Source organism: Streptopelia decaocto, assembly GCF_964273445.1.
Source record: "Streptopelia decaocto genome assembly, chromosome: 6".
Taxonomy (NCBI): Eukaryota; Metazoa; Chordata; class Aves; order Columbiformes; family Columbidae; genus Streptopelia; species Streptopelia decaocto.
In genome coordinates this window covers 29660847-29687553 of record NC_138660.1, presented here as the reverse complement: position 1 = coordinate 29687553, position 26707 = coordinate 29660847, and the positions used below count along the sequence as shown (strand labels likewise).

Below are 26707 nucleotides of genomic sequence, written 5' to 3'. Positions count from 1 at the left end.
TTTTTCTCCCCTCGTAAAAATAAACTGAACTAGCACTAAAGGTTTGTACTACTTTTGCTTATCGCATAGTCTGTCCGTTATTGCCTGTCAAGTTCATCAGCATCACTGTGCACCCTTCTGTCAACGTCTCGCAGTGACTTTCTCAAGCTACTTTTTCATGGACTGGAAGTTCTCTCGCAGGGGTTGAGTGGTTCTTAATTTGCACTCCTGTGTAAACTATCAGTACATCATTATACAAGCTATGTGCTTTTGGGCTAGATGTACCCTAATAAATCCGTATAGGTGAAACTATACTACAGGAGCAAGTGTCTGCCTGCAGCCCCGAGGGCTTTTTGTACACACCAAGTCTGAACGCAGCTTAAATTAACAACACTCTAGCGCAAGACTTACATTTCTCCAGGATTTAAATTTATGCAAGGAAGGTGAAAATTACATTGAAACTTAAAAACAGACAGTTAAATTTTTCCCCCCAGCAATATTTACAACACCCTTAAAGAAATGCAAAACAACCAAACACACCAAAACACAACACACACACACACAGTCCTCGAGCTTGTGGAAAATACTAAACATCCTCATTCCTTTCTCTCTTACACAATTCAAACTGTCGCTGTTCTGCAGCATTTGCTTTCTTGCTTGTCAAAAGCATTAACAAGTTAGCAGAGCACCCAGTCATGTAGTTATTCTATTAAAGAGAGACAGAAAAGCAAATTATTTTGCAGTAGTAGTATTACTACAGTAGGATTAACACAAAGAAACAGACAAAAGTACAAAAAGGATCTGGGAAGAGTCATAGGATTATACCAACGCGTTTAAAGTAGTACGATTTAAAACCAAACCGAACGTTTGTGTGAATTATGTACATGTCCATCTGATGCAGTTACTTACTTCATCACATACACGTGACCTGAGTGACTCCATCTTCCTGGTCAAATTGTCCATCATCCAGCTCCCTTAACGCTCCATCGCTGGTGCTGAACCCTGGAAAACCCCCGTAGTGCGAGGATCCCTCCCTGATCCAACACTGTTTGGGAGCAGCCAGGTTAAACTCATCTCCCGGGGGGCCCGTTTCTCCAGGGTGAGAAGCAGCCGTGTCTGATCCGACACTTCTGCTGGAGACTTTGCCTCTTTCCTCCCCAATCACTTGTCTTAAGGATTTCTTCTGAAACACAAGAGGATGTTTACACGTTAGCTTATTTAGGAGGCGTGCATGGCTTTAATGTGAACTGCATTTTAACATAAAGCAGCATTTAACACTCCGGTTTAAACCTGAGAGACCTTGCGCAGGAAGAACTTGGTGTAAGTACAATCAGAGAGCAGCACTGGGATCTCCCGACGTGTTTCTTGCTGAAGTGACGGTTGCCAGCGTCAAAAAGAAAAGACACGGGCCCAAGGAGGAATCCGGGCTCAGCACAGGGCTGTGTGTTGCTGGGTGAAGGACATGAGCGCTCTTTGCCCAAATGCAAACACTTCAAACCCAAAACGGTCCCCCGCTGGCTTTGCCAGGCTCTGGCTCCCCTTAGCTACATTGCTAAGTTCTTTCTCCAGCCCTTTTGAAACAGTAACAATAACAGCCCTGTGGCTAAAGGAAATGTTTGTAGGGAAGCTGCGATGGGAGAGATTGGGAAATTAGACTTAGGGGAACTAGTGTTGCCTCAGGAGAAACAGAATGAAATAAGCTTTGCCTGGATGCCACAGGAAGAGGATGGAGGAGTCTGCCTAAAAGAGGAAAAAACCCAAACCAAACGGAAATGAACAAACCAGAAAAACCTCATGCACTCCGTGGTTCAACTTAAGATTGTGATGCCTAATTTTTTTAAACCATTTTAGATATCTTAAGTATTCCCATGTTTCAAAAACATCCCAAGTTATGGACATGAAAATTCTTTAAACAGCTTAAATGTAATTTGAACATTACTGAAAAGATACGCAGTACAAATGAAAATAAGGATGTCATGCCCGACAATGCAGAATCACAGGAATCAGATGTTTTTACTGAAGTGTTTGCAAGGGTTTGATAAAATTGTTGCGCTCTGTTGCCAATGTGCAGGGGACATTTTAAATCAATGTATTTATTAAAGTCGCTAGAGCAAAAGAAATGCTTTCAAATTTCAGTAACAACTTGTGCACCTGAAATCATCAGTAATGCGAACTCAATGCAAACCTAACATGACATTCCATAGCTGTTACATATTAGTAGCAAATCACTGAATTTAAACTGTAATGAAGGCAACATGCTGTTTGGCAATTCAGACGTTTTTGGTAAAAAACCTCAATGAAGTAAAGAGATTTAAAATTTAGGTGAAATAACAACATAATTGGAAAAACAGAAGGACAAATGTTACTCTGCTGAATGTTTCAGCATCAGCCTCAACTACCTATTTATCCCAGGCTAAAATGACCTCAGCGTGCTGAAATTTCCTGCTGGAGCAGTAAAACATTCAGTGGTACTGAAGCAGCATATTTAGATGCTAAATTTGTTCAGATTTTAAACATGGCAATCCTGATGTAAACAGCTACAAATCAGCTATTTCTTGTTTACTTCCAGTATCTTGCTTAAGCCAAAGGTTTCCCATTACAAAGTGAAACAATGACCACAAACCACCGCACCCCTTTTATTTGTATAAACCAAAGCAGCGAAGGTCATTCAACTGCTGCTCATCTCCCAGCTGGGTGACAATTTAAACTGTCACCATAACGCTTCCTATTTTTAATTTAAAGCACATCTCAAAGATTCAGCAGCTTCTCAGATGGAATGTTTTTACAGCATCACAGAATGTGAGGGGTTGGAAGGGCCCTGGAAAGCTCATCCAGTGCAATCCCCCCATGGAGCAGGAACACCCAGATGAGGTTACACAGGAAGGTGTCCAGGCGGGTTGGAATGTCTGCACAGAAGGAGACTCCACAACCCCCTGGGCAGCCTGTTCCAGGCTCTGCCACCCTCACCAGGAACAAGTTTCTTCTCACATTTAAGTGGAACCTCCTGTGTTCCAGTTTGCACCCATTGCCCCTTGTCCTATCACTGGTTGTCACCGAGAAGAGCCTGGCTCCATCCTCCTGACACTCCCCCTTTCCATCTTGATCCCCAGGAATGAGTCCCCCCTCAGTCTCCTCTTGTCCAGCTCCAGAGCCCCAGCTCCCTCAGCCTTTCCTCACACGGGAGATGCTCCACTCCCTTCAGCATCTTGGTGGCTGCGCTGGACTCTCTCCAGCAGTTCCCTGTCCTGCTGGAACTGAGGGGCCACAGCTGGACACAATATGCCAGGTGTGGTCTCCCCAGGGCAGAGCAGAGGGGCAGGAGAACCTCTCTGACCTACTGACCACCCCCTTCTAATCCACCCCAGGTACCACTGGCCTTCCTGGCCATAAGGGCCCAGTGCTGGCTCGTGGTCATCCTGCTGTCCAGTCCATCACGGGATGTTGTTAAGACTTGGTAAAGAAGGGGCCACCAGTTGATCCTTGTGGCCACAGCAGGGTTTCCTATAGTGCTACACAAGTGCAATAACTGGTGTGACCGTGTCGGAGCAGAACACTGTGACTGGCTGTTACTTAATCCTCCAAGTATTTCTGTAAAACCACTATCGCGGGAGTCCCGCTCAAACGGGACAAGGAGCTGCTGAGGTCTGGCTGCAGGAATTTTAAATCCTGTCTTCCTGCTAAGAGCCCTTCCCCCTGCTACCCTCCAGATTACAGCACAGGTGGCACTTGTGTTCTACGATCGTGAAAATGGATGCTGAGAAGGTCAAAATTAAATGTTCTCTTTTTCATGTGCCACAGGATCTGGGGTTTGAATCAGAACATTTAAGACTTCCTGAAGATTTCTGAAGAAATACCTACAGCATAGCCAAGCTCATCCACCTGAGACACGGTGATTTCTTAGCATAAAGCAGGTTTTTAGCATGCCTGTGCTCTTCTCTAGGGCTTAATTTTTAAAAGTATACAGCTGACAAAAAAAATGAGTACAGCTGCAAAAACCCTCCACAAACTTGCTGCAGGTGAAATCCTCTTCCACCTCTTTATTTCACATGAATTTTGAAGTCTAGCTTGTTTCTGTACCTAGCCACTATGTGAAGAACTGATTTGTTTGTATTAGTACCATGAACACATTACTCACCTCTGGCGTCTGGACAGCGGAATTCCACATAACAGGTCTCTGAAGAAAAACAACCTGCTTTGTGGCCAGGTTTCCTTCACTAAAATGGAAAGAAAATGATTTCAATATTTTAAAGGCAATAATAGTCACTGTAACATGTTCATACCTTTCCGAGTCAACTGTAAGTTGTATGTATGCAAGTCCATGAGTGAGGACAGATTACCAAGCATTAACTGCCTTATTATTCATTCCTAAACAGTTCTATAATCACATTGAAAAAAGAAACAGAAGCATAAAGCTGGGTGAAGATAATACATATTGAAAATTGGCATAAACCAAACATTTTTATTACACAGATAAATGTGAGATAACTGATTCATGTTTCACGCCAGGGCTAGGACTGATAGACCCGATTTATGTTTAACAATAGGGACTTGCTCCAAGAAAAATCAGGGATTACAACTGTTCCTATGAGATCAGGAAAGCTTGTTAACAGCCTGCCCCAGAGGAGCTCTTGGAAAACACCCAAAACACCGCTATTCCCAGCGTACATCTGATAATGGTCAGGGGTGATAGTTTTGTGATGGTGTTTGGCCCTTCACAATGTTCGTGAACTCAGGTCATGGCACATTTCAGCACGTTGTCCTTGGATGAGAACAGAACTACCTCAAACTCCAGTTTGGGGGAAATGAGAAGGCAGGAGAACAAACTCATTAGTTCCCTCCAGTTATCAGGGCTTCCTGCTCCAAGTGTCCCCACCTCACTTATCTGCGTTCATTAAAAGAAAACACGTTACAATTTTAAGTCACAACAAGGAAATCAGCAATCCTACAACCTTATTCCACTCGGCCAGGTATCTCTCCCTGCTTCAGCTATGTCTGGTTTGATAATATCAGCTGGGAAATCTCCTGAGCACAGGCCTTGGTGTAGGGAAGAGCCTCTGGCTTATTTTGAAACAGTGTCTGCATTCCTCCAGAGAAAAGAAAAGAACCCCAAACATTAAGATCCAGCTTGTACAAATTCTACTAGAGCAGAGAAAGGACGTGATGGTGAGCAGACAAAAAGTAAATCAACAACTTTCTAAGTCTGCCCTTATTAAAATGCCACACACGAGGAAGCGGCTACAAGCTTAATTCACAAAGAACTCAATGACAGCGGGATTTCCACAGAATTTAAATGAGGAAAAAGCACTGGGAGCAAAGCGCTCCGTGGCTTCCCTCTCCTCTCCTCGTTCCTCCTGTGCCTCGCGAGTCAGGGCGTTTGGAAAACTTCGATTGAGTAGATTGCCATGATAAATTCCTAACTCCAAAAATCCGTAGGTTTGCCCTGTATTTGCTTGCAGGGAGGGGAAATAAAGGTCATCACAGAGAAAAGCCGCTGAAGGCTTTTCCTGGCTCTTCTTCCACGAGCGATGAGGAACAACAGAGACTCTATTGTTAAAACACCAGCAATTTCCTTGTCTGTGTCCTCTTATTATATGTACATAGTTAATAAGGCCCTCAAAACAACCATCGAGCTGAAAGCTTCTGCCAATGGCTCTGATGTTTACAGGAATATTTTATACACCAAGCCCTTAAAATTCAGGTTAGACCAAGTTTTCTGAAACATGAATAAAAGGAGCGGGGTAATGAATTATTTTTAACCTTTTCTTTCTTTCCTCCCTCCCCAAAATAAAGTTTTGCCCTCCTTTGGAACTGCACAGCATGTAGACTTGCAGTTATGAGACAGACAGCAGCTTCAGGTAAGTCTCCTGGCTTAAAGATTGTGTTTAATGAAATAAAAATATTAAAAATACTTATGAAATTTAGACCAAACACATATGAAATTCTACAAACTCATGATAATGAGTAACTGCAGTAGCAGTAAGTTACCGACCAAGTATTCTCCAAGGTATTGTTGTTTATCCCCCAGTCGCCAGATTTAACTCCTAAAAGGACTATTAATTTTATAGCTTCTGAACTTGGCTTAATTACTGTCAAATTCTTACCTTGTTAACATTTACCTAGTTAAGCGTTGTACATAATGCTGAAGGCTCTTTGGGTCACTAATATTATTTGAGGGTCTTTCTTATATCCATTTTTGCTCAAAAAACTTTCTATAGCGACTGCTGACAACATTTAAATACCCAAGGTATGTATAGTATAGATACAGCAAGGCTTCCATCATAAGCACATTTTTTTTCATACCCCTGGAAAAAGAGAATCACTGACAGAAGAGGGGAACTTCTGTGGGATTTGTACTGTGCTGACCAAAAGAAAACCCCCTAAAAAACCAAAATGAAAACAACCCCAAACCCCACAGTGATTGAAAAAGGAACATTTCAGTGCACAACAATCACATCACAGCCCAGAACCTGTTGGTCACACTGTTCCTGTGCAGATACACTGTGGGCACAACGACCGGGAACAGATCAGATGGGGCGAAGATTTGCAATAAATTAGGAGAAGAGGAAAACAGAGATTAAGCAAAATATTAAGGTGAATAAAAATGGAGAGCAGGCTGCTCTGCTAGCATCTTTTATTCTTAAACAGCATTTTCTTTATAAACTTTGTCCAAATTATTTTTTAAATAAATACGACGGTACGAACGCGACAGATCATCCTCAAGTTTTGCTCATTTTGTTTGTTCGGTGTTTCTGAAGCCTGTTAATATTCAAGGCTGGGTTTTGAGGTCAGAGTCCCCAGTCTGGGAAAAGAACAGCTGTTGAGCAGCATCGAGTGTCCTCTTTATTGAGCCATTTCACTTGCATTCCTGGGATAACCCACCACTGCGGTCATGGCATCTTTCCCATCAGACACACAGTAACCATCCAGGAATTTCTTCTCCTTAAATACCAACATCGAGGCCTAAAAATAGTATTTGTCATTCACTACTTAGCCTATCAGGATAGAAACACACTCTTGTTTTTGACTCTTAAGGATTCTTAATTCCTAATTAGGAATTGTTGTTCATCAGCTTTAAAAAAAAATGGAATAGCTGGATATTAGATACATAACAGGCACACAAAACTTGATTCATCCTTTTTCTTCTAAAAGTATCTCATGACCCACATGACGACAACAAGTATTAGGTAATTCATGCAGAGATCCACCCAGCCCTTCAGCCCTGGGAGCAAATGCTTTTTATCAGTCCGAATTATTCTAGAGTCGATACAAAATGAATCCTGTTTCGGATCTGGCCAGGTTACAACCCTGTTTTGTCTGATCACAGCTATTAGTGGGCTGGTTGTGGCACATGCTGCTTCAGACACCCAGTGCAACTTCAATCTCTTGCTGGTATATTCCGTTCTTACTGGTTCGAGGAACAGGTCCAGTTTAATGCAACTGGTTTGGCCTCCCCAGTGCCCAGGACAGGAGATGGTCACTGTCCTGGTCCTGCTGGCCACACTTACACACTTAACTACTTTCTCTGAAGAAATGAATTAAAGAATAACCATTTTGTTTCACGCTCAAAACTGCTTCCCTCTGGAGCACAAGCTTCACAAGTTCAGAATTTCATAACGAAGCAAAACATACAGAGATCCTTAAAAAAAAAAAGCAGAACATGCCATATTGTTTTACCACAATTTCTTCTTCGTGTTGGGAAAAATCAGCTATTGAAAGAAACACAGCTAAAATAAACCACACCACCTATTTCCTGACTAGAAAAACCTCCTTCTCACATGGGTGAGTTGCTTTAATTATGTCAAATCGTTTGAGCAAAATTCCAGTTCCTTGGAGCAGTTCTCTCCCAACCTTTCCTTCACATCCTTGTTCATGCTGTCTTGATTTAATACAGTGAGCTCTGGATCCAAAGATTACTCCAGTTGCCCACACTCTCCCTTGTCCTTAATGAGCCCGTAGCTGTGCCTCAGTACATTTGTTTGTTTTCAATTCTTGGCAATTTAATAGGAGGAGAATCTTATTTTTCTTAAAAAAAATGGAAAAGAGGTGTGTGTATGCTTAATCCAGTGTTTCATTTGCCTTTTTTAGCATGAGGTCATGAAGAAAAGCACAGTTAAGTTAACAACAACCACTGCCCTAACCTGGGACCTTAGAGAGGATCCACGTCTGCTATTCAGCTCTTCTTACGTATATCTAAATAAATATTGCAATAAGAGAACTGAAATCCAGTATGTTGGTGCTAGATATGAAATAAAACATAACGTCTATGTTAAAGAAGAGAAGAAACGGCCTGATAACTTGCTGGATTAGCACATTCTCCCCCCTAATTTGCAACCAACATTGCGTGACTGTCTTGTGACAACCACTCACCAAGGTCCCAAATTAGAGAAATATTTCAACACTGTGTTTAAACTTGAAGCATACGAGTAACCCATTGCCCGAGACCAGGTGCGCAATAAAAAGTTTCCTAAATAACATCTTTAATGTTTAGTTATATTTTAAATTTAGGATTATTGGTCTAGTTTGAAACTGACTGCAGTCTGCGGTCCTAAAACAGCGTGGTATGAAAAGACTCCACCATAATGCTACCTACGTCTCACATTTTTACATGCAGTTAACATTATTAGCATTTTTCTTCCTTTTGCATTAAGTACACAAGTAATCACTTGATAATTCTGAGATGTAACCACCCAAAATGATGTGATGTACAGTCTGAGTACCTGTCATGTCGAACAATCGGTGTGGGCAGGACGCAGGTCAGGAGCCATCCAAACTCAGCCAGCGTGTGCAGTAAAGGTCCGTAATCTGTTTTAATTTCACACCCCTACATTAATAATTATAAAAAGTAGTAAAGAGACTCTGCACAGGTTTTATTTGCATTTCTACACAAGTTATGACAACTCTTCTCTCACTTATAATGAGAGAATCTAATCCTTTGAGACGACAAACTCTTGTTTGGTGGAGATTCACTACTGAAAACAGTTCGAGAATTCAAAACTATGCAAAACTAGGAAAGCAGGCAGAATATACTGACTTTAGGTGAGAGCCCTGATTCAGCAAGACATCCAAAGCACATCTCACTTGTTAAACTTGTCATGTTGCTAAATCAATGCCTACAACTTTTTAAACACCATAAAAGGTGTCTCAATTTATGTCTTTAGGCTTTTATTTCACCCCTGTATTTACATGGAGTATCTCCAAAGCAAGCCCTTAGCATCCTCCAGCAATGATTATTGGTATGAATTGATGACATCTGAAAGTAATCTTATAACATTAAAAACATGAAATAATTTTATCGCTGCACCACGCTGCAGTAGTGCATGGAACTTTATTAGGAAAAATTAAGTCTTTCATATTTAGCAGTGAAATGTTGCTAAGAATATACATCTGAAAAACATACCCAATTAATGCACTATCATTTTTTTCTTGTTCTGCTTCTAGGTTTTGTTATTTTCTTCTCCTTTTTATTTAAAAATACTTCAGCACACTGTCAGCGGAAATTATATCAAATAATGCTGAAATTATATCAAAACTGGTCCGAAACACATACTTAAAAAGCAAAACCAAAACACCACAAGCAAAACAACCCTAAGAAAACATTTTCTTTGCTGGTTGTATTTGTTGGTATGAGTATTTTTACCAGGCCAGAATCCCTGCAGCGTATTTCTTTTATGCACATTGCCCAACGGCCACAGGCCTGACTCCATCTTTATGATTCAAAGCTTTAGTTTAACTTGCACAGGTGGCTTCAAGAAACCATCCTGCACGTTTATCAAACATTGGTACCAGCATTCTGAGGAAAAACACAAAGGCAACTAAGTAGGAAATTGCATTGCTAAATAATGAGCAGTTTACCTCAATGACTGTCCATTGTTCAACAACTATTGCATCATTTCCCTTCCTGTTAGAACCTGGAACCCCAGCACCTTCTTCTTCGTAGATGAATAATCCTTCTAAAGATTTGGGCAAATAGTCCCCTGTGAACATAAAGACAAATATGAAGTTTTATGCTGATGTGTTACTGAGATGTACCCATGGGCTTGTTTTTCTCATTGAACAGCCCTCTAAAATGAACTGAGACAGCAAATACCCCAAATTCGTGGCTATTTCCACGTCTAGTTACAACTTGATGAAGTATGCAAGTCAGCTTGTTATTCAAAACCTTCAAATGGAACTTTGAGCCACCTCATTTTCTCAAAGCCATTAGCCACGTCCATGCTCAAATCTGAGTTTCAGCTTCCTGTATTCACCATATCCCTGATGGGCACAAACCCTATTTATTCAATATCGTGTGTCCGACAATAAACGCGGCTTTTGATGCGGGAGGAGAGAGCGTGAAGATGAATGAAGCATGAAGTGCAAAACCTGGCTACTGGGACTTAAATAAAGCCATAAATGGCCACAGGAAGAGCCTGAAACAGAAGTAATTGTAGGAAGATTCCTGCTGGGAAGGAAGTTTCAGAGCACAGCTCCCGATTTACTTGAAGCCCGACAGTATCCGGTTGGCCCAAACTAACGCTCTGCACCAAATATTGCTGCATTTTCTGGTCTTGCTTCTCCCGAGAGTCACTGGGAAGCCTTTTCTGCAGATGTACCACCAACTATTTATTCGTACTATTTTTTACTCTATTGCATGTACCAGATTTATGTAGTTTGAGTTACGATTGTCTAGATACTTGCATATGTATCTCTTCCATGCATTTGTAGAGATGTTGGATATGTTATTATATTTATGTGTAATCTAAAATATAATGTGATTGTACATGGAACTGATGATATATGTACATGAACATATGTACATATGAATATATGTACATGAACATATTAATATCTGCACAGATCCTAATAATTCATAAATACTCCATTTTATAAATTCATGGACTTCAAGCTTTCTCCAGTGTTTAGACATAATTAAAATGGGCAGTACACCTACAACATGTTAGAATATTTATTTTCCTATAATTTCTCAAACATTCTAGAATAACTCTAAATTTTAAACAGTTATTGACACAAGACACCTCCACTCAGTGTTATTTTGGGACAAACTGATAATTTATGAAGCGTACCATGTCAAAAATAATTGAAAAAGCTACATGTGTGGCTAACTGGTTCATCTGCCCCAATTACAAGAGTTTATCTTTGTTAATAACAGAAATTTAAAAAAAATAAGTGCTGCATGATAGATAAAATAAATCAGAAAAAGCAAAACTATTGCCACAGCACTTCTAATCTTTGCTGTATCTATGACCAGAAAAGCCTCCAAGGCAGCTGCAAGTGTAGGGAGCACTATAGTGCTAGAAGAGAACCTACCTGGGTTATTTTTATGACTCTATCCTCTTTTGGCAGGGGAACACAGAAGGTGGTAATTATTAAGAATTGTCAATGATTATTTTTTTCCAATTCCCTTTATGTTAAAACTTCCTCCTGCCTTAAACTGGGTATTGCATTTTGATCCTGGGAGCATCAGAACTGTGCCGGCTCTGCAGAACATCTGTACAGTCCAAACCCGAGGAGGATTTCTGCAGCTGCCCGACTTGTACCCGGTGGGTTTGTATTTATTAAAACAATAGCTAAAACGTGCTCATTTTACTACAGCTGTATAAAAGGACAACTACTGCTAAACACACTCCATGGTCTGAAAGCAAACAAACATGGGGTGAAAATGACAATTAGATGTACACGCAGACATACGGGATGTAATTCTAGTAACGAGCCTAAATGCTCGAAGACTTTTTTTCCCCCAATAAGCAATTTAGGTTTCCCTCTGTTGGATGCCAAACTTTTACGTGGTTATAAAACTCTTCAACGCTCACCTCAAGAGCAAACGTTTTAGCTTAAGAACTCAGTAGCTAAATTAATTTCTCGCTGTGGTTACAGACACTCGATCAGCTGCAGAATTCCATCCATGTAGCGAGCTGTGCCTGCAAATAGATCCAGTTTAATTCAGCAGCGTCCCAGCCGTGGGTCTAACACACACATTCCAGCCGAGTGGGGCTGAAGCAGAAGCACCAACTGCTGCAGAACTATAGCCCGGCTATAGAAACTGGGATGGTTATTCCAACAGCTCCAGGGAATGGGAGGACTGCAAAACCAGTGCCGGACAACAGCTGCAAAGATTAATTTCAACAGCTGCCAAAAACACCCCTCAGTGAATTGTAATATAGCTCCTGAGGTATTTTCCAGCTCTAAAAAAATCTGTTCTGAAAAGTTGGAGTCTGATTTCTCACCTCTCCTCCCCCAAGGGAAACGTGGCTCTTGCACTGACTTCAACAGACAGGAATCATTTAAGAGGAAAAAAACATGGCAAATACAAACGGTGCTGTTAGTTAACGTGCACTAAACCTGCAGTTTGAGAGGGACCGGCCACCAAATTCCATTTGAGGTAAATACAGTGACGTTGACGTGCTTGTCATCCTCTGGCAATCACTAAATTTACTTATTGCAGAGCTACAGAAACGCACAGATTCACACTCAAAACTAAAGTACTGAGAACAACAAAAACGGAAGAATTCTCATTATTTTTAGGGCTTGATTTTTGAAGACCCTAGATCATCTAAATTCCAATTATAGCATACGGTAAATATAAAAACTACTCAAAATCCCAGTAATCCCACCCTCCTCGTATAATTCATGTAAGTAGCAGATGTAAAATGATTTATGAGAGCCACTTAAGTAAACTATAGCACTTGACAATCAGCCTTAGTGTCGCAAAAATCATTTAAGGTCTCTGAAACCTTCACAACAAACTTTCTACAAGACTTTTCTTCACCGCAGCCCCATGTTTTGCTCACTTACACTGAGCTGCCACAAGCACTTCTAAAGGAACAACAACTTAATACAACAGCAAGACATGAAGGCAGGAACTTGGAAAGCTCAGTGGGAATAAAAACTGAGATTGAACTGAAACTGGCAGAATGAAGGAGAAAATCTGATAATCCTGTGGACCCGAAGCAGTGAGCAGCTGAATATGAACAGCAGGGAAACAGGGATCTGATGATCTTTTTCCCCATTATCTTTTCCTTTATTAAAACAACACAATGAAAAAAAAATAGTATAAAAGGTTTATTTCATTATAATGCTCCATGACTTTCCTGTTTTGGAAGTTGTCAATTTGATTAAACAAAGCAGAAATTTTAATTATTCAGAGCTATGACTACCTAGAAAACAAGTTATTCCATTTATGGGTATCAAATTCTACACATTCACAATGACATGATTACATACTACCCTTCACACCAAGAAGCAAAACGTGATCTACTTGTTGAAAATTATGTAGTTCTACATAGTCAAGTAAAAGCTCCATGGTATTCTGGGACAGTACTCACCTTTAGAAGCTTCCCAGTGTACAAAAGAATCAATTAAGGACAATCCTTGTTTATAATAAAATGTGGTTAATTCCAGCCAGTCTGCTTCCAGTGTACTAATAACCGGCCCCTTTCTTGCTACTTTCATAGACAAAACTCCTTCCTGGTAGGTCCAGCAGGTAGAATCATCATCAAAAACATTGAAGACTGTAAATAGCTTGTCTAAGAAAAGAAAGAGGAAGAAGAATTAACCTCTGGAAGATAGTGCTCCAAATTAAGTTCCTATTTCAGTATGGTTTTCTAATTTTAAGCAACAGTTTTAAGAATTGTTTCTTGATGTGACCAACCTCGGCTTGAGCCCTAAATACACTCAGGATGAGGTGGGTATGCTGTGAAATATAAGAAAAATTTGAACATATTATGAGTGGGTTGTTGCTGTACCTTTTAGGTAGGTGGGTTTTTGCATAGGGAATATATGCTACAGCTAAGAAAAACCCTGCGGAAACAACCTTCTGACTACAAGTGTTTAAAATTACTGTAACTGAAGATTAAAGTCAATTTTCTAAATGTTTTATATTCTGAACGCTGTGTACAGTATTGAATTTTACCCGTTATTTTCTGAAGATTACTTGAGTACCAGTATAATTAGTTGCCCACTGGGGTTTCCCACAAAGCAACCGCTGAGTGAGTTAAGCAGGCAAAATCCGCGCGACCTCAAACGCTTTTATAGGTAACATTCACAGATCTATAGCTTTTTAGGAAAATCACTGGTGAAGAGTTGTCCTAGACTTATAAATGTATCCTTATAAAATGTCAGTGCTGGGAGAAAAGAACAAAGCAGCTGGGGACAAATGCTCTCCCATTGGCTCACATTGCAACATCAGGTGCCGCATCAGCTGGAGCACATTTGGGACAAAATTTTGAACTCTATCAGTAAGAGGTGACTCTCCTTTCCGTACAGGTTTATTTTATCACCTCCACAGCTGACTGCAGGAGCATAAATGTGTTTATGATGTCAAATCTTTCCCACATACTAAGGTGAGATCACCTTTATATTTATTCTTTAGGAGAAAGAAAAAAATCAAGTTTCTTGATACAACTATTCGATTCCTCATCCATATCAGAAATTTGCCTCTGCAATGGGTGTATTTGTAGCCAAAATCCAGACATTATGACCCCCAAATCTAGAACTCAGACAGAGTTTTGCATCTTTGGAGGAGACCTAACTAGAAATGGCATGCTGAAGCAGCAGTACTTACCTTCACCATGCTGGAAAAAATACTGATGTGAATTTTCAAAGTGCTGGTTATATCCAACATTTGCAAAGAAAGGTGGTGAAGTTTTCCCAAGTTTGGCCCCAGGAACTCCCATAACTTTCCAGACCAGAGCAGAGAAACCTGACAAATCCTCACCCAAGCTTTTGGGAGAATTGCCCAAGAACACGGTATGTAGGGATGCACCGATTCCTGCTCACACCAGCCGCACAAACGAAGCTCCTTAACAGAACCAAGAGTTTCCAGCTTTTTACTGACACATACTGGTTCAAGCCGTAAGGAAAGAGTTAAGCTGTAACAGCTCCTGCTATAAAGGCTCAGCATGTTGTACAAGAACTGCTTTATTTCAAGTGTTGAAAATAAGAGGGACATTGATTAACTCAGTGCTCAGTCATTATCCTGACAGTCTAGAAACTGGAGAGGGTGCTTAACTCTTCCCAGGAAAGCAAAGAGGTTGCTTTGGAGAGCAATTAAAACACGGCTGGCCCATCAGGGAAAAACCCATTATGTCAAAACCTGACATGAAGGTTTCATGCTGCCCGTTTTCTGCACAACCCCACACTGCTTTAGTTTTCATGCTTCACATTACTCCTTCCTTTTCACCTTTTCCTCCCAGCCAACCAGGAGGCCTCGGTGTTTCGCTATCAGGCTACACCAAGTACCTCAGATTCTTCCATAACTCAGTCTTCTGCCACAGCACCAACGCTTTTCAGCGATACTTTTCCTTCCTGCACAACCTTTTAAGGCTTACTTTCCTCTGGTGTCAATTCGCTTTGTAACAATTATCCTCTTTGATTTCATGGTCAACGCATTCATTCAAGTCATCTCTTTCAAGATGCTTCTTGAAGGCACGTTAACCAGAAAGAATCCATTAGGAACGGATTTGTTTGCTGCACGTTATGTGAGTTGGCCAGAAGCACATAAAATTACAGCTCTAGCTGGAAGATCTCTTTGCTGTCAGTTCTGAAACAGGCAGAGCTGGAATCATAACATATTCTTATTAAATTACGAACATGTAATGAATTTCTATTAAGAGCAAGCGAAAACTATATGTATTTAAGAAAAGGTTCTAAAGCAACTGCATCCTTCTAAAACAAAAGGTTTTACTCCCATATTTATCATACACATATCAAGCAAGAAAGCTGTCTGTTTGCACCGGAACAAAAATCAGAATTACCCTGTGGGTGATTTTTTTTCCCTTTTTCTTTAAATTACAAACTAGAATTTTGACAGTACCTTTGTAATATCCTATATGAAAACTGAAATATCATTTTAGTATATTATCACAGTTCACACATACATAAAACAGGAGGTAAATATTTCTTCTGTTTCCTCAACTGACAACCATTTTAGAAATACGTCTGTATTGAAGGACGTCGCATCTTCAAAAACCAGCATGTGAGACAACAGAACATGCTGCTCTGTTGTTTTATTCCAACATCTTTTTAAACAGCGTCTCGCTAAAGTAACTTCTTTCTGCAAGGAACAAGCAGCATTTCTTACCGTCTCCTTTGTGTGGTCTGCCAGGGCTGACTTCTTTTCCAAAGTGGAAATCCGCCTCCTGGAACAGCCCCTCTCCAGGCAGTTCCTCCTCCATGCCACTCTCAGATGAGTGACCGCTCAACGGCCCTTCGCTCCAGTTTTTATAGTTCTCATCAGAACTTTTTCTTCTGTGTTCTCTATTTCTTCTGCCCAGCGTCGACTCCAGCTCCGTGCTTCCATCTGCGCTGCTTCCATTGCAGGCTTTAGGTTGAGGAAAATGCTGCATGACAAACCCCACAAACTTCTTTCCTCTTTTAGCAGCTTCATTAACCTGTATTTACAGAAGAAATTTAGCTGCTGAGTTATTTTAGAATTACCTGTAACTTTTTTTTCTAAAATAACAACTTCCACACATATATTCCGTTTAACAACACCGATTTCCAAGGGCATGAGGACACAACGCTGTGTTACAGAGGGTGGCTCGTCTTTGTATGCTGCCCAGATTTCACAGCAAACGCAGCGTATCTTTGGACTTGGACCAAGGAAGGTGGTCAACACTGGTACTGACTTCAGTGTACACAAAATCCGTCATTCAGAACCAATTTGAAGTCATTTTATACTGGGTTACTATCTCAGTGTTTTTAAAACACCAGGAACATTTAAAAAATAAAGCTATTTTCGCATACTAATTCTGTTCCAGATTTGCTTGCAAGAAAATCACTGCTCATTTCAAGTGTATTTTTCGTTTAAACGTCTGCCTGGTACGCGATACAACTAACCTGGCAGTACACATACAGTATAAATGTGTAATCGAATCCCGATTTAAAATTGAAACACCTCAAAATTTCAAAACGAGCCATTTAGAAATTTTAAACAGCCCTGGGATAATTTCAAAGAACATTAGAGATCTCCATATGCTTTTTCCTCTACTTCTTTCCTTGGCAACCAATGTAAAAGATATCACTCTAACTCTTGTAATAACAATCGTTTCCTGTTTCGCTAAGTCTTCAGTTTTGCAGAGGAAGTTAAACACAAAAACCCTCTAGAATTCGAACGGGCAAGTTTACTTTGCTTTGCCTATACAATGTTTTCAAAAGCCCTGCCAAGTAAATCTTTAGTGCAGTTATTATGTATTTTGTTTTTCCGTTAAAGAATAAAAAATAGAAATTAAATATATTCATGTTCTTTGGGAATACCTTGCTTAACCCACAACAACATAAAACTTCAGATTTTTTTAATATTAATTGCAGAAAAAGCTATTATACAAGCGTTTTATAAAGACTCAAGAGTTTGGGCCTGATTCTGCTTTCAGTGACATAAGTGGCCCATCTCCCAAAGCCTTATAGGGCTTTGTGTTAAGTCCTAAATTAGAAAAAGCAAGTAATGAAGAAAAACAACTCTCTTGCATCACAAAATGACTTTGTAGCTTCTATAAAATAAACTGTGGTTAAACCTCAAAACTAAAAGACAAACCCAAAACCAAACCACCACCAATGGTGTGTATCACTTACATGGATGGTAGAAATAAAAATCTAGGAGAAGCTTGAAAACCCCCTCAGTTACCTTTTCTAACAGCTCTTTCACCACTTCGTTTGTCAGCGTGTCACACGTTAAGGGACATTCCTCGATCACCAGCCTGGGGTGTCTTTGTGCTCTGGGTGCCGCCTGCTTCTGGCTACAACAAGAAAGAAAGTCTTTGTCAGGAGTTTGTCCTTGCGTATGGAGTTCTTCTCTTTTGGAATAGTTATGAATGAAATCCTGGCTGTGCTTCTTTGTACTTTTATTTAGAAGTCAGCGTTTTTTTAGTGTTTTGTTCTACGTATTACACAAAGTGGCAGGTACTGTGTGATACAATGTCAGGGTAAGAATAGGAATATTGAACAGGAATTTCAGCTGAAGATGGCTAATAGTCAGAGCTTTATTAACAATCAGCCCTGCTTTTGTAATAAATAAACCCCCGAATTCCTGATAATGGAAAAAAACCCAAATTTAAGCTGTAAATATAGCAAGGACAAGATAGATTCCATTTTGTATGAAACACACTATGACTAGAAACGGTACTTTTCTGCTGTTACCATGCTGCTGTTCAGTTTCTGTAACTAAAGCAGCTATTGTATGAAATACAGGACAGGCAAATACTAATTACGTAACCCAAAGTGATGTTTAAATCGCTAAGATCTGAGAATCGAACAAAAGGTTATCTTTGCATTCAAAGGAACTAACGGTAACATTTCTTTGTACGTTTTCTTTATGAACACAGACTGATCACAACACAGTGAAAATAGGTGTAATAAACACAGCTATGGAGCTGGAACAAACAAACTCTTGACTCAACACACTCAGTGTCAAAAGCAAACTTCTGTACACCCCCCCATCACAGAATGATTATGTCCTTTTTATTAAGAAGGAAAAACCAAACTATTTCTCTCTGACAAACTCATGGCACTCTGGAGGTTATTTCCCTGAATAACGCTCTTATGGAAAAAAGTAAACACAAAGAAATTCTGAAAATTGATAAGAAAAAACAGACTTAAGAGAACTCAAAGCAGCTATTTACTCTCCCAGTGTTTTGTTTAATCTTGTATCTGCTGCAGATTCCAAGATAGTTTATTATAAAAATGTACTAAAAGGCAAATGGTAACAAGTTCTCTTCCCACAAATTATGATAAGCAAATTTGGATTTTTGTTTGGACATTTACTAAGGCAAAGTAAACGTCAGCCTATTGTGTGCTTAGCATTAATTAAAAAAACACAACTAAGTTGCTCACCTCTCTAGACAAGGAACAGTTATTTGATTCTTTAAGGTGATTATTTCAAGCTGGTAATGTATTATGCATGTGGAACAATCCGTTTACAAATGGCTTAAGTAATGGCCTAATGTATTCAAATAACTTCACCATTACCTCAGTTTCAAGCGTGACAGCACCACCCGGTACATGTGGCTTGCAGAGAAGTTCCTTCTGCGGCCCACGGGCAGGATAACGGGATGAACAGCTCCCACAACATACCCCTTGCTGTAATATTCTTCCACCTTGGATGCGATATCCACCACAGATCCGATCTGGATAACTTCTGGGTTTGAGGAAGCTAAAAGCATTGAAAGAAGAGAAGCACGTTATACCTGTATATCCACATACTTCTGAGCGAGTTCCTTTTATATAAACCACACAAAAATCTATCCCAAGGCATTTACTGAAAAGCTACGATTATATTTATACAAGAAAAAGCAGATTCACAGCAGACTCAACAGTATGCAACTAGCTGAAGTACGTATCTTTACAAGACGATATGATCTATTTTTAGTCTATTTGTCAATGTTTCTTTTGGGTCAAGCTTTGCCAAGCTAATTTAACAGCTGCATCAACGTCTAAATACACAGCAGGCCTGACCTTAACAAAGCAACTATTTTGCCAGGCCCAAGCCTTCCCGAAGCAGCATCCTTTAACCCTACTTGAGAGGTGAATTCCCATACAATGAATTCAAGCCTAGAACAACTGGTTTGTTTTTCTTAAGCACATTTTCTGGACCCCTTAAAAGTGACCTGTGGATTGTAGGTTGAATTTTGAATGTAGTCTCAACTCCTTTTTTCTAGGGGACTTAAGCGAGCCATGTGTTGTCGCCTATTTCGAAGGAGGATCCCCCTGTGTGCAGGCACTTCTGATAAGAGAAACCAGCTGAGTGCTACACAGAAACCAGGGAAAAATGGTTTGGAGAACCTTTTCTGAATGGTCTGATCCACAGGTTCTGCACAGAGAAAAGAAGATTCCTTGCTGGTGACAGATGAAGAAAACAACGTATAAATGCCATCACACACATCTCACTTGGCACTGGATCACCTGGAGTTAATTTTGCGTTCTTACATCTTCTTACCTCCTTACAGTACCTTGTAGATGGGCAATAGCAAGGAATTTAAAGACTTATCAAAGACATAGCATGTCAAAGTCTACCTATCCTACTGGTTTAAAGTAGCATAAATCAGACACGCGAGTCTTTAGTTTGCCAAAATCTTCTAGTCTAATAAACTGAATGAGAATTCTGATGGTTCATGAGTGACGTGCTCTGTAAAACTTCCATCTCTATACTGTTTTCCACACCACAAAATGGGGATAATACTGATATATTTACATTATGAAGGGCTTTCTTTTTTAAAAACAAACAACACTAATGTCTCACAGCACTCAAATTAAACTCTTTTAAATACCAACTTTTACTCAAGGGAAAAAGGAACACAGGCCTACTTTGCCTCTTGCTGTAAGAGCCTTAACAGCTCAGAAAAACTATGAAGAAAAACCAGAATAGTGTATACTATGTGGGATGCACACTACCAACAAGCAGCACTAATGTATATATTGACAGTTTATTGCTGATAACTAGAATTTTTTTCATAGACGGATGATATTTTGCCCTATTTAATGACGCCTCCATCCCATAGTTCCACTCCCAGTAAATCCAAGAGACATTAAATCTGTATTGAAGGAGTAACTTCTCTATAGCCCACAAGCCAAAAAAGCAGGAATGCAACGGGATCGTCATTTCATTGATTTGGCAAATGCCTTCACCATTTTTTCATTAAGAAAATGTCCATCCTGATGTGCTGTCAACAGGCAGCCAAAATACTGTTACAAATAAAAGCAACTACTAACTCACTAGTTGAATAGTAAACTTTGGATGCAAAATATTAAAGGTGACACCAAACCAGCTACTTCATACGTATTCCGACTGTTATTCAGAGTGACAAGAACTTCACGGCGTATCATCTTAGTGGGCTGATGTGCAATATCCTTGCATCAATATTCCTTCTTTTCCCTACCAGGAGAATTATGGAAAAGGCAGAAGCATTATTGAAACTATCCCTGCTTGATGGTTAATCACACCTCAAAGAATAACAGCTGTTTTTGGAACCGAGATGCACCTCAGGATTGAGGCTGTAGAGTGTACAATCCTTGACAGGCATTTAACATCACACTTCAGAGGCCACCGCTCCATTTCCTTTGCGCTATTCCATCCCACCAAAACAAAAGACTGGCTGTCATTTTCTTGTTTGGGATTCTCCCGATTCAGAAGAACGTCCATGGAACTCAAAGTTGTTTTTTTCAGTAGGGATGGGAGTATTTCGAGGGGCAGGAGGTGAGAAGCCAAGGTACAACACACTGCTGATAATTAGCTAAGATGCACAGGGACTCCAGCTATTCAAGTACATTAACAAGCTGATTGGGGTAGAAGAAATTAAGAAAGCCCAAGATATCCCCCCTAGTACTGTAGCCAATCCCCACAAGCAAACAGAATTCAGAAATGCCTCCAAGACAGAGTATACACCGTTTTTTTCTGTATTCATGATCTTACCTTAAAGAATAGAGACCTCAAACAGTATTTTAAGGTCAAATAGACACACAGCTAGAATGATTCAACAGAAAGATGCCTGTGTTTACAAATCCACTTGCTTACAGTCAGAAACCCCCCAAAATGTTAAGCAACTATCTAAAAATGATCTCACTGTTATTGAGCATTCACAATTCCACAGTAAGTCACTGCAAATAAACACTTTTGAGTATCAGACTAAACAGGAGCAAATGAGTATACTGCTGTAGTGACATTATTAAAATAATACAGAGATGCACCTTTTATTTGTGCGTGTTTGATGTGCTTTTTCTTAAAGCTCACAACCACCTTTACAACAAATCCTTTACACAGCACTTCTAGAAACCTGTTAGTTTAAAACAGAGCAAAACTATTCAGAACACAGGCTATTTAAGAACACTAAATGCTCTTCAGTCTCAAAAAGTTTTAGCATCCTTTCTATTGTCAGTGAATTAGCAGGCAATTCATGTATGCATCAGGCAACCTCGCTTTATTTCCAGTACATTACCAGTACTACTTACTCAACACAAAGTTTTGTTTCTTCAAAAAGAATAAGCCAGTGAGAAACTCTTTAGATGTGTAAATAAAGAAAACAACAAATACAGCTGGATGTCAAGTGCTATAGAATGTGGCTTCTATCAGTTTTTCAATGAACAGCCTGATACTTTAAGCAAATTATTACTACAGTCCTTTAATTTAGAAGTAAAGCTAAGCAGAAGCCAAGTTTCATTTCTGAAAGAGCTCCTGAAAACACAACAAGACGTGCACTTGCACTTTATCAAACCTTCCCAGCTACTGCATTTACTTCAAATCCTTGTTATTGAGAATTTCCTGTCAATTGGGTTGTTCTAAAACACAAGTTCCCCCGAAGCAAAGCTGTGCTCAGAGGGCAGCCAGCTGGGCTGGCTGATGTTTGGAACGTGTGGAACAGGGAGTTGCTGTGTTAGACGGGCCAGCCCGGGGAAGGAAGCGTCCCACGGAGTGCCGGCTGCCTCCGGCCACGCATACAAACCCCCTCTCGTTCCGCTCACCATTTCAAAAGACTATTCAACAACCGCAAGGAAAGCATTCGGAAAAAAAAAAAAAAAAAAGAGTAAGATGAAATGGTAAGACACTTACTAAAAATACCTACTGAGAGACTGGGGAGGGCACAAGAGGGGAAACCGCTCCCGGGACACAACGAGACTCGCTTCTGCATAAAGTGACAAGGACAATGACAGCCTGTTTGCAGAAGCTGAGCGCATTTTGAAAGTTGTTCTTCAATGAATGCTCGGGCACACTGTACTTTCTGAAGCGGCACGCTGAATTCAGAGTGAGCACAGACAGCAGTGCCTGACTCACAGGAAACGAGGAAAATCTCTACTAGCAGTTAGTAGCCAGCTTCCTTAACCAGGACAGTTGTGGAGTTTGGAGGGTTTGGTTGTTAAAAATACTTCAGTAGTTTCCATTGTAACTTTATCTATGTGGGGACTTTCGTCATGATTCGTGTTTCAAAATAAAAGTCTAACGTTTTGGCTGGCTGTGATAAAACTAAGATCTACAAAGAAGACAGAACTAAGTTAAACTCTATTCCTTGCTTTCTCACAATAGTAAAGATATAAAAAAAAAATACCTTCTAAAGTAAAATCCAGCAATACATATTCATACGCAGAATCCGTCTTTGTTTCGACTTGTGGTCTCTTCAATGTAGAAAAGATTTTTCCAGGGCTGCTATCATCTGGGTCTTCCAGCTTCCTCAGTCCACACCCCATGGCAAGATCTGCAAACGATTAAATGGCAGGAAAAGGTGTGGGGAGCAGCACGATCTGTCGCTCTCACTACAGCAAAAAAAGTAACCGGGTAATTCCCTTTGATTTTGTTTTCTATTAGCCAGAAATCCAAACACAGCAAAAGTCTAGTTCCCAAATCAAAAAGCAGAGGTCTTTTCCATTCATTTTTTAAACAGAAACAGTAAGCCCGTGGCGATTTGAAGCTACAAACTCAGGCAGAGCAGCCCGGATTTCGCAGCGGCGTTCGAGCTGCTCCGAACTAGCCGAGATTTTCCATGCCACGTCAATTTACAGCCAGCCCCTATCAGGGCAGAGGACACCAAGAGCGCTTTGTTTGTCCTGCTGGACCGACGGGGAGAGGGGGGCACCGGAGGGGAAAAAGAATGGAAAAAGAAAGTTACAGAGAAACTGGGCTGGAATTACTTACCTCCACAAGTTCTACTCAAGCGCGGGAGCCGAGCAAAGGGGAAAAAAGCAACTTAGTCAGATTGAGGGAATGAGAAAAGAGCCTCAACATGGTTGGAGACGAAAATCATTTCCAGAAAGGAAGTCAGCTTCCAGAGGAAATTGCTTCTGGCATCTCAAAGGGCAGAAAAGTACACGAAAAGCAGTTTACTCCGTATTTTAGATTTCAAAGTTTGGTTCCTATTTCCTTTCCGCAGGAACTTTCTTCCAGAGGAAAAAGAAAATGCATAATAATAACAACAACAACAACAATATCAGCAACATAATAACAATAATAACAATAACAATAATAATAATAAATAATAATAATAATAATAAATAATAATAATAATAATGTAAAATATTTATAATAATAACGTAAAAATATGCAATAAAGAAATTTCTTAACAAGAAAATAATGTGTGATTACAATAAGCATCTACATTGCTAAAATCAACTTATATAATTGGGTTTGGTAAAGACTGAAAAATGACACTGAAATATTCCTCATTTCAACTCAGAAGGCCTTTCAAAGTTATAGATTAATACAGTAACAAGACTTTGTTCCCCATTTTTCGGGGGTATTGAACAAGTGAAATCCTCCTCTGTCAGGATGACCTCACTACACTGTTTCCTATGAATATTTTAAGTCCTGAAAATTTAGTATGATTTTAAGGGCTCTCGTTACTCTTACATTAACTACCGCAAGTCACTGGTAACTGTGTTACACCTGATGCAGATTCTGGTAACGCATGGGGAAAAAAATACATTAATCTTAGAAAAAATGCCCCCATTTTCCATAATCAATCACTGCAAGGTAGGTGTTGACCACTGTGGGTTTCGTCCTGTCCTGCAAGCGCAGTGATCTAGCTTTTATTTAAGCAGCTTACCTAGAATGCTAAGTTTGCAGACTATATCCCCTTTGAAATCCACATTATAAAGTTAGTGAACTTTGGAAGAATTTAAAAATGACTGAGTGCAGACTCCATACAATAATTACAACTTCAGTCCTACAGTCTTTAAAACAAACTCCCAGGTGCTGAAAACAAGAGTAAATCCCTCAGCGTCGCCGTCTTGATTAAAACCCAGGAAAACATACCAAATCAGCAAAATGCTTCAGTTCCCTGCATGTCGGCTTACACAGAAATTGCTCCCAAACAAGATGATCAAAATAAAAGCTAAAAATAATAAATAAAAATACAGGGAAATTGACTATAAGCATTTAATTTTTCATGGATACTGAAGGTCAAGAAAGATCATAAGCCACTGAATTTGCGATTCAGAGAGCCAGCTATAGCAGGATCCAGAGTAAGTATTTCCTTAAAGACATCTCTCTTTCTGATTAAGGGCTACTGTGTTAAAAGCACGACTCATACTGCTTCAACATTACGTTAACTTCAAAAAGCTTCAAAAGCAGTATTTTAAATTTTAAAATATATACAAAGGACTTCATAAGAAGGGCTATAAAATTGGATTCCCGCTCATTGACGTGATTTCAAACTGGATGAAGCTTCGAGAGGAGAACATCTCATTTTGGCACAAACCCATTGCTGGCCGGACGTGTGCGGGCAGGTTATTCACTCCCAACATTTTAATGAGCTTACCTGGAATAATTCACTATCACAAGCTGCAGAGCCTTTAAAGATCCATTCCTGTTCTCAAGGTTAAAGAGCAGTTAGCATCACAAATACAAATACCTTAAAATCATACCCATTACCTAAAGAATAAATTCTGGCTATTTAGAAAAATTTCAGTAGGACCAAAACTGACTCAACTAACAAGAAACAGAAGGGATAACTCTCAGTTCCTCTGACAAAGTCAAAACATAAAATAATTTAGACCAAATATGTTTCCCACTTGGGGTCATAACCACCCAGGTTTGCAGCTTACAAAGGCATAAAAGAGCACCACTAAATAATAAAAAAATAAAATCAGCGTTATGATCAGCTATAGGTCAGTTATCACTGACACAGAAAGTTTTTAACAGACATGGAAAGTCAGATCCAAGGGGGCAAGTTACAAACAAGCTGAGTTAGTCAGACTTCCCCAGAAGCTGAGTCTATCTGAACAGCCACAGGACACAAACCCAATGCATTAAAAACCCCCTAAATACTCATCACCTCGAATTGCAACACTTTAGAATTTCACAGTTCCTCTCTGAACTTCTTCTTAGGTTTACGTTGTTTACTCAAGGCAAATATAAAGATTTTGCGTGGGACAGGATGACAAAAAAAAATCCATCAGAAAAATTCTGCAATTCGGTTGCGAAATATTTTTCACATCCCCATTGTCTACAACTATTACTTAATTAAAACAAAACACTGCCATGTAGTTATTTTTTTCTGTAGAATTATTTCATTTAAACTGTTTTGTCCATAGTTTAAAGATTTTATGAAAGTAGCAGTGTTCCATTCTGAAGGCTCCTTGGTTTGGCAAGTTATATTTCATTTTGCCCATTTTTTTCTCCTTTGAAGGAATAATTTTGTGAACGTAACACGAACACAACATGTTAACTTGAGCAAAAAAAACCAGCTTTTCTGAAATAATACTAACTTCAGGTTCCAAAAATAATTAACACAGAGGTGACAACAGTAGTTTGTTTTAATGACTGCAAAAGCACAGTTTAATGATAAAAGTTCATCAATTCCATTTTTCACATTTTTCTAAACCCCTATTTAAACTCCTCAATGCCACAATAAACAAAAGCTACAATCCAAACAGTAGATAAAGACCCATCTGAATTAAACTTTTAGCTACCCACACAGAACATTCCTAGAAGTTACAAACTACATGAACTTTATTATTGCTGGTTTACAGTAGTTTAAACGGAAAGAGCATCTGATTTACAAACTTGGTAACAGTTCTCTAAAATGAGATCTGCAAATGTATTAAGCTGTTCCCTACGCACATCCACAGTATTGCGCTTATCAAGGCTGCAGCAATCTGTATCTGCGCCACAGCCTCAAAGAACACGGCCGTGTGAGCACCTAAAATCAGGCGCTCTGGAATGAAACTGGATGTTCTGGTTTATCTGATTAAAATCCATTGGAAATATGATGACCAGTATTCTGTTCACTTTTCTGTAGACACTTAGGTAGGC

General features: G+C 39.7%; 1 protein-coding gene across 2 annotated transcripts; it reads right to left on the bottom strand.

Moving 5' to 3' along the window:
- Nucleotides 1–54: 54 nt before the first annotated feature.
- RFTN2 (raftlin family member 2) lies at nt 55–23724 on the bottom strand. Of its 2 annotated transcripts, XM_082057327.1 has the most exons (10): nt 23591–23724; nt 23007–23153; nt 18940–19123; nt 17600–17711; nt 16058–16367; nt 13302–13502; nt 9832–9953; nt 8697–8800; nt 4115–4193; nt 55–1162 (listed from the first exon to the last, which is right to left on the bottom strand). In XM_082057327.1, the coding sequence occupies exons 2-10, from the start codon at nt 23143–23145 to the stop codon at nt 893–895; spliced, it is 1521 nt and encodes a 506-aa protein (XP_081913453.1). In that variant the 5' UTR covers nt 23146–23153; nt 23591–23724; the 3' UTR covers nt 55–892. The 2 variants fall into 2 exon arrangements, with proteins under 2 accessions (XP_081913453.1, XP_081913454.1); XM_082057328.1 differs by lacking the exon at nt 23591–23724 and having other exon boundaries at nt 55–1159; nt 23007–23431.
- Nucleotides 23725–26707: the final 2983 nt, after the last annotated feature.